This window comes from Cajanus cajan, chromosome 6, assembly GCF_000230855.2.
Source record: "Cajanus cajan strain Asha chromosome 6, NIPB_CcT2T_4, whole genome shotgun sequence".
NCBI classification, from domain to species: domain Eukaryota; kingdom Viridiplantae; phylum Streptophyta; class Magnoliopsida; order Fabales; family Fabaceae; genus Cajanus; species Cajanus cajan.
This window is the reverse complement of record NC_138522.1, coordinates 44,095,122-44,103,543: the sequence shown is the minus strand read 5'-3', so window position 1 is coordinate 44,103,543 and position 8,422 is coordinate 44,095,122. Positions and strand designations below refer to the sequence as shown.

The 8,422-nt window shown below is 40.3% G+C and overlaps 1 protein-coding gene across 1 annotated transcript; it reads right to left on the bottom strand.

Annotated features, from left to right (window-relative positions):
• Positions 1 to 206: 206 nt before the first annotated feature.
• Positions 207 to 5,537, bottom strand: LOC145958721 (uncharacterized). Its single transcript, XM_083076238.1, has one exon. The coding sequence runs from the start codon at positions 5,535 to 5,537 to the stop codon at positions 207 to 209; it is 5,331 nt and encodes a 1,776-aa protein (XP_082932364.1).
• Positions 5,538 to 8,422: the final 2,885 nt, after the last annotated feature.

The following is an 8,422-nucleotide window of genomic DNA, read 5'->3' as shown; positions in this document are numbered from 1 at the left end:
CAACTCGGGAGGGAAGCCTGTTGCGAGATTTGAGCAGTTACGAATTGTCAAATATAATAGAAGAACTGAAGCAGTTTCATTAATGGGTGCCTCGTTAAAAACCTTGTCGGCCAAAACCCCTTTTCACTTTTTTATAAGGGGAGAAAAGACCGATCAAGGAAAAGAGTGCACCATCGGTTTACACAAGGTCCTTTTTACAACATATACTAGCTATAATATGTCTTCAAATGAGAAGCGTTCCACGTTCTGGGAATGACCTTGCCCGAGAGTTCTTCCAACTTGTATGCGCCGTTTTCCAGATTATGTCGTACCCGAAATGGACCATCCCAGTTAGCAGCCAACTTGCCTTCTTTCGTATTGCGTCTTGCCGATCCTTGCACTCTCCACACCAAGTCGCCCTCCTGGAAACTTCTTTTAATGAGGTTGGAATTAAACCTACGAGCCATCTTTTGCTTGCAAGCTTCCGCTATAATCTCTGTTCTGATACGGACTTCATCAACCATGTCAACTTCAGCTCGGAGAGATACATCATTGGAAATTTCATCAAAATATTGTCGCCGAAAAGATGGTTCTCCTACCTCAACAGGTATCATTGCATCAGTGCCATATGTTAGCCGAAAGGGTGTTTCTTTAGTCGTGGACTGAGGCGTGCACCGATAAGCCCATAAAACCTCTAACAGCTCCTCTGCCCAAGCTCCCTTGGCATCTCCCAATCTTTTCTTTAGTTCACCAAGAATTACCTTATTTGCTGCTTCGGCCTGCCCATTAGCTTGCGGATGTTCTACCGATGTGAATCTGTGCTTGATGCCGAGATCCTGAATGAACCGATTAAGTTTTTGATCGGTGAATTGCAAACCATTATCGGTTACAATTGCATATGGAATGCCGAAGCGTGTAATGATGTTTTTCCACAAAAACTTTTGAACATTAGCAGCCGTGATGCTAGCAAGTGGCTCGGCCTCGACCCATTTCGTGAAATAGTCGACAGCAACTAGCAAAAATTTGCATTGACCCTTGGCAATTGGAAAAGGTCCAAGAATATCCATACCCCACATTGCGAACGGCCAAGGTGAATTAATAGCATGAAGTTCTTCAGCTGAAGCATGAATAAGGTTACCGTGCCGTTGGCATGATATACAGTGTTTTACGAACGTTACACAATCGTCCCTGAGAGTAGGCCAATAGTATCCTGCGCGAAGCACCTTAGTGGCCAGAGTTCGTCCTCCCGAATGAAAACCGCATATCCCTTCATGAATCTCTCTCAATATATAATTGGCTTGCTCTTTATCAACACATTTTAACAACGGAACCGAGAATCCTCTTCTATACAGCTCTCCTCGAATTATTGTATATCTAGCAGCCTGCGTTCGGAGCTTTTTAGCAGCCGCTGGATCTGATGGTAGTTTGCCATGTTCAAGATGCTCCACTATCTCAGTGATCCATGTTCGAGCAGACTCCTGCACTGTCAAACATTCGGCAGCTACCACACTCGGCGCTTCAAGTTCCAAGTGAAGCGTGGTTCTCAATTGTCCGGGTTTTCTTGTACTGCTTGCCAACCGAGCCAACTGATCTGCCCTCTCATTGTTTTCTCTCGGGGTGTGCTTTACGTGAACTTCTTCAAACATATCACGCATTTTTTGAAACAAATGATAATATTTTAACAAGTTCGCATCTTTTACTTGAAAATTATCATTCACCTGCTCAGCTACAATTTTTGAATCGGTCCAGCACTCCAATCGGCTGACCCCGATCTCTCGTGCGAGCCTTAATCCTGCCAACAGCGCTTCATACTCGGCCTGGTTATTTGAAGCTTTAAACGAAAACCATAATGATTGTTCTAGAATCAATCCTGTTGGTCCTTCCAAAATTATGCCAGCTCCACTACCTTGGCTGTTTGAGGAACCATCCACGTGTATCGTCCACAAACTATTCACAAAACAACCTTTCGGCTGCAACTCATTGATAAAATCTACCAAGCACTGGGACCTGATCGGCCCTCTAGGCTGAAAACCAATATCAAACTCTGATAATTCGATAGACCAAGCCATCATTCTTCCTGCCAATTCTGGTTTACGCAACACTTTCGCTATCGGGCAATCAGTTCGAACGATGATTTGGTGACTTTGGAAATATTGCCGAAGGCGCCGAGCGGTATGGACTAGCCCCAGTGCCACTTTTTCCAAAAGCTGGTATCTTGTCTCAGCCTCCTGTAGCATTCGACTGATGAAGTAAATAGGTTGCTGTCCCTCCCGTTCTTGAATTAGAGCTGTACTTATTGTATCATTTGATATACATAAATAGAGCACAATTGGTAGCGTTAGATCGGGTTTAGAAAGTATAGGCGGCGAACCGAGACGTTCCTTTAGGGTCCGAAAGGCCTTTTCACATTCATCAGACCATTCAAATTTTTTCGCTTTTCTCAACAATCCCATCATGGGTTTCGTTATTTCGGCCAGACACGGGAGAAATCGTGACAACGCTGTAAGCCGACCTGCTAGTTGTTGAACTTGTTTAAGGTTCTGAGGGCTTGTCATGTTGACGATTGCCATGCACTTGTCAGGATTAGCTTCAATACCTCTCGCCGAAAGCATGAAGCCTAGGAATTTGCCTCCGGACACTCCAAATACACACTTCTCCGGATTAAGCCGCATGTCATACTTGCGCACCTGTTGGAATACTTCCGAAAGGTCCGATACATGCCGATCGATGCTTCTGGATTTTACGACCATATCATCCACGTACACTTCCATGTTCTTGCCTATTTGGTGTTGAAAAACTTTGTTCATCAATCTTTGATACGTTGCCCCCGCATTTTTCAACCCAAAAGGCATTACCTGATAACAATAATTGGCCGAGTCGGTTATGAAAGCCGTCTTCTCCTCATCTCGAGAATGCATGTGGATTTGGTTATATCCCGAATAAGCGTCAAGAAAAGTTAAAATTCCATGGCCGGAGGCACCATCAACTAACCGATCTATATTTGGGAGTGGGTATGCATCTTTCGGACATGCTTTATTGAGGTTAGTATAATCAGTACACATTCTCCACTTTCCATTCGGTTTTTTCACCATCACTACATTGGCTAACCAAGTGGTATAATGAACCTCCCGAATGAACCTAGCCTCAAGCAACTTGGCTATCTCCGTTTCAACTGCAAGCTTCCTTTCCGTCCCCATTTTTCTTTTACGTTGTGCAATTGCCCTTGCTTCAGTGCAAACTGACAACTTATGACACATAACCTTAGGGTCCACACCAGGCATGTCAGAAGGTGTCCACGCAAAAAGATCTTTATTTTTCAATATAACCTCGCACAGGGCGGAACGATCTTCTTCAGACATGTCGGCGCCGATGTATGTAACCTGAACAGGATGAACACCGATCTGAAATTGCACTTTTAATTCAACCGGTTCTACTCGCTCTTCGTTGTTCATTCTTGGATCAAGATCCCAAACCGGCTCCTCTACTGGTGCTGAGGCGTTAACAACATGAACCCTTTTTGACCTCGACCTTTTTTCTTCCAATGGCGCAAGTCGCAAACTAGCGTAGTAACACTCCCTAGCTGCCTTCTGATCGGCGTGAATTGTGATGATTTTCCCTTTATCAGATGGAAACTTCATCGCTAGGTGTGGTGTTGAAACGATAGCTCCTAATGCATTCAAGGATGGCCTGCCGAGGAGAATATTGTATGAAGTACTAGCATCAACCACAATATACTTCACTTGAATTTCTCTGCTTTCCTGCTCCTCAAAACCAAAGCGCGTGAAGAGTTTAATATAACCTCTGGTACTTACTCTTTCTCCTGCAAAACCGACCAATGGATCATCATAAGGGAGCAATTCTTTTTCAGAAATACCCAACTGTTTAAATGTATTCCAATATAATATATCAGCCGAGCTGCCTTGATCGATCAACGTTTTCTTGACAAGGCAATTATGAATTTCCACACTAATAACCATCAGGTCGTCTTGCTCGGGATCAATGCCTTTGAAATCAGCATCAGTGAAGGTTATTGCTGGTATCTTCCGAGAAGAGTGTCTATGAACAGTGTTGACCGACCGAACTGCTCTAAGATGCCTTTTTTGAGCCGAAGAAGTTGAGCCTCCACCAGCAAACCCTCCTGCAATGGTATTAATTACCCTCCTATGTGATGGTGCCGAAGTATCTTTTCTTTCACGCGACCTGCTTCTTTCACGTGACCTGCTTCTTTCTCGTGAGGCTCTATCAGAACGGTCCTGCCTGCGTCGGTCCTGATATCTAGGTTGATATGAACGAGCTTGAGACGACCCTGACCGATCCACACAGTTATGCAATTTGCCTTGCTTAATCAAATCTTCTATTTTGTCTTTAAGGGCAGCACATTCGTCGGTGGAATGTCCACGATTGCGATGATACCGACAAGATTTACTAGTGTCCGCTCGTGGCGGAGTGGATGCTCTTTTTGGAATTGTCAACACTTCTGAAACTATAGCTTGTTCAAGCACCGCAGCACGGCTGGTATTGAGTGGAGTGTATTGAGTGTACTTCGGACCCCGATTAGGCCGATCCCGAAGAGATATCTCCTTGCCTCGCCCCCTGTATGATTGTTCTGGCTGCTTTTCTATCTTGCTCGACGATTCAGCTCGGGCCTGATTACGATACTCTGCCAACTCTTCCATCTGCATGTATTTGTCAGCCCGTCTTCTTAGATCATTCATGTCCGAAGGTGGCTTTTTACAAATACTATTGACAAACGGCCCCGGTTTTAAGGCTGTTGTGAGATGATGCAGTGCGACGGCTGGGTTAAGGTCTCTAATCTCCAAAGTTGCTTTGTTGAACCGATCCATAAAGGTCCTAAGAGATTCCTTCTTGTCTTGGCGAAGGCCGACTAGAGATAGGGATGTCAGACTATGAGGGCGACTCGTTGCGAATTGAATGGTGAACTGAGATGACAAAGTGCTGAAGGAATCGATGGAATTGGGAGGGAGCCGAGTAAACCAGCTCAATGCCCTTCCTTTGAGTGACGTTGGGAAAATCCGACATAAGGCAGCATCGTCAGTTGTACTCAATGTCACCTGTGTCAAGAAAACATCAAGATGTTCGTCAGGATCAGTGGTACCATCATATTTATCAATAGACAAGGATTTCCAGTTATCCATCAACGGAAGTTGCATGATGGTAGGAGTGAAGGGGTGTCGGTGCGATCCAACGGTTGTCAAGTCTGCAGGGCGACCGACGGTGGGTAAAGCCGAGGGGGGTTTTCCAGGTGCCACTGCCGAGGCATGTGGAGCTGAGGTGTGGATTGCATGGGATTGATACGATCCCTGAGTTTGTGTGTTGGTGACATGAGTCGGTTTCCAGGAAGTGTCTTGACTTTTTAACACCTCGTTTTCGGCTCTTAAGGCCGAAAGCTCTCTTGCATCTCTCTCTCGCTGCTGTTTCATCAACTCCATTTCCTGTTTCAACAATCGAACCGTTTCGGAAAGATCTGTTTCATCAACAACCTCCACACGTTCCTCATTTTGATGGTCTTGAGTGTTTGTTCTCCTAGTTATCGCCATTACACTTAGTTAAACTTCCAATTACCTTCGTTCGGCCCCACGGTGGGCGCCAAATGTACCTACAAAGGGGGTACACCAATAATCTTCTCGTAGTATGAAGGCCGAACGAGTGCTCCAATCCGATGTGAGTAGAGGGGTTGGTACCTGCAAAAGGCACTCCAACGCTCAAGTCAGGACAAGCACAGATATCTAGGATAATTAATGAACAGTGACGTTACCTTTTGACCTGAGCTATTTATACTGACATTTATGGGCCTTGGACCCCATGGGCCCTGCAACGTATTTACCGTATCAGGTAATACACCTTAATCATCTGATTAACCCCTAATCACGGGTTAAGAGCAATGAGTAATGATAGTTCGGTCCTGGTGGCCGATTGCCGTTCGGCCACCAAGTACTGCCATTCGGCGGCCGACCGGCGGTGGCCGAACGCCCCTACCCGTACAAAACTAAAGAGAGAAAAATTCTAATTACTACATAAGCAAGATTTATTAGCATTTGAAGAATTAATTTTTTTGATCAGCATTTGAAGAATGAGATTAATAAGTAAGATCATTGTTTTTGTTTCTTGCTTTCCTTTTTTTTATTTTTTATTTTTATAAATTACTCTGTTGTTTGTAGAAAGTGTATCATCGAGATGATTTGAAGAAGATTATCATCCCAGTTGACCCAAAATGCAAAACATATTTTATTATTACAAGTGATAAAAGAAAATGTAAAATTGGACAACTTATTGTAAAATATTTCACAACAAAAAATATGATTTAACGTCATCGACGTTGTTGTCATTTGGTGGAAATCTCTCGCTCGCTCGCTCTCAATAATTCGCTCAATCCTGCTAGATATTGAGCTTTATTGTCCATATTTGCTTCTTTTAATGTCAATTCTTGTGACTTTGTTGTTCCTTGATTTATATCTTAGTTTTCTCTTGTTATGCTAGTCCTTTTGTGATTGTTGCTTTCGTAATTGTCTTACAGCCACAGTTTTAGGGAGAAGATTGATATGGTACATTCTTCATGCTGCTATGCTTTCATGTTAATTTGTTTCTACTATGAAGTATGTCTAGTTAGAGATTAATATATATATTTTTTTTTTGAAAAGATATAGAAGTTTGAATTGCATGATAGTTAGTTCATAGTGCTTAACGAGTTCAACTTCGGATACAACTATTTACCCACAAAATTTTATCATGTAATAATCTCCAGTAAAAAAAAGGGTCCAATACTCCTCAATTTCGACTTTCGAGCTTGCAAAGTCTTAAATAATACAAGCAAAGTCTTAGTGAATGTAGGATTTAAATTTTTTCTAATACATTCTCTCATGTTCAATGGCCTATTAAGAATGAATTTAGATAGATTTAATATCATCTTAGAATAGTAGATTTGATATTTACTAAGTATGTCATTTTCATTTTTATATCACCTTTAGTTTTTCTCGTTTTGTTGTTTCTCGTTTCGCCAAAATTCTCCTGCCTAGCCCTTGATCTCCAATTCCCTTTGTTATCCAAATTTAGACCTCGACACTGTCATGTACGTCATTTTTGTTATTGTTGGTGTCAATTTTTGTTATCATTTTCGTTCTAAGTCTTGTTTGACTTTTGTTTTCTGTCATGATAATAAACTATTTGTCTGATATTTGAAAGGAAAGATATTTTTATTGAAATAAAATTGAAAGGAATTAAACTTAAATAAATGATAATATTTTTAGAATAAAAAGTAAATTATGAAGAAAAAAAAAGTTTGCCTAGTAAATTATATAACACCGCTCATTTATTTATATATACATCATTTAGACAAAAAGTTACATGCGAATACAAAAATCATAAAAAATAAATAATAATGTGGATATTGATTTTCAAACATCAGGGTAAAAAAATTCATAAATAGATAGTCTTTGTGATATTTTTCCTTGGTTGAATGACTTACACTACATCTTTAATTTATAAACCTAACACTTTGATTGTCATAGCTACAAAGCTGCGGGTTCTTTGAATAATGTCTATGGTCTCATCTGATCTTTAATGCAATATTGCAATTTCCCTAAATTCCTGCCAACCGCCTTTTTCTTCCACTTAATTAAGATTCATGTATTTATATTTCTTGCAATTTTTGTTCTTTCATTTTATCTTCTTTGCCTTTTCTCTTTAAGTTCAAAACATGTATATCATTTCCCAATATTGTCTTTTAACTATAATTTTATTTTTTTACTGATTTTGCAATTTTTCAATGTTTCATTTTAACTTTAGGACTTTACAATTTTTCAGGTACTTTAATCTTCACGTGTTTATCTTTAACATTGTTTACATTTCAAGTTATCTCAACCATTAGGTACAAGTAGAATTTAAATCTGAAAAGAAAACAGTTTGCATAACATACTATATACGTTAATTTTAAAACACTTTACTCTCAAGCATTCTATAAATGTGATCATGAATTATTCCAGATCATGTTAGGGGGAAATAATAATATATTGTTTGCACATCTTTAGAATACTTTATCTTTGATAATTATTTGAACTATAGATGTTAAGACAAATGCATCTGCTTTTGTCTATACCACGTACCAAATGAAAATATTATAGTCCAATGGGCTCTTTCAGATACATATAAGCATACAATAATCCTCAATAATTAATTAATGGAATATTTAATTCTGCGGGTATATGTTAATTAACTTAACGAGAATAACTAATACTAAATGATAGAGTAACATGACCAAACACCATGTACCTTTTTGACTAACAGGAAGCTGTTTAAAATATTTGGATATCACAGGATCCAGAACACCTGTACTGTACTTTAATTATCAGTTTTATTTTCAAACAAAATCAGAAATAAGAGATGTTACTGTAATTAAAGGGGCATAATTCGTGCCAATGATTGACAT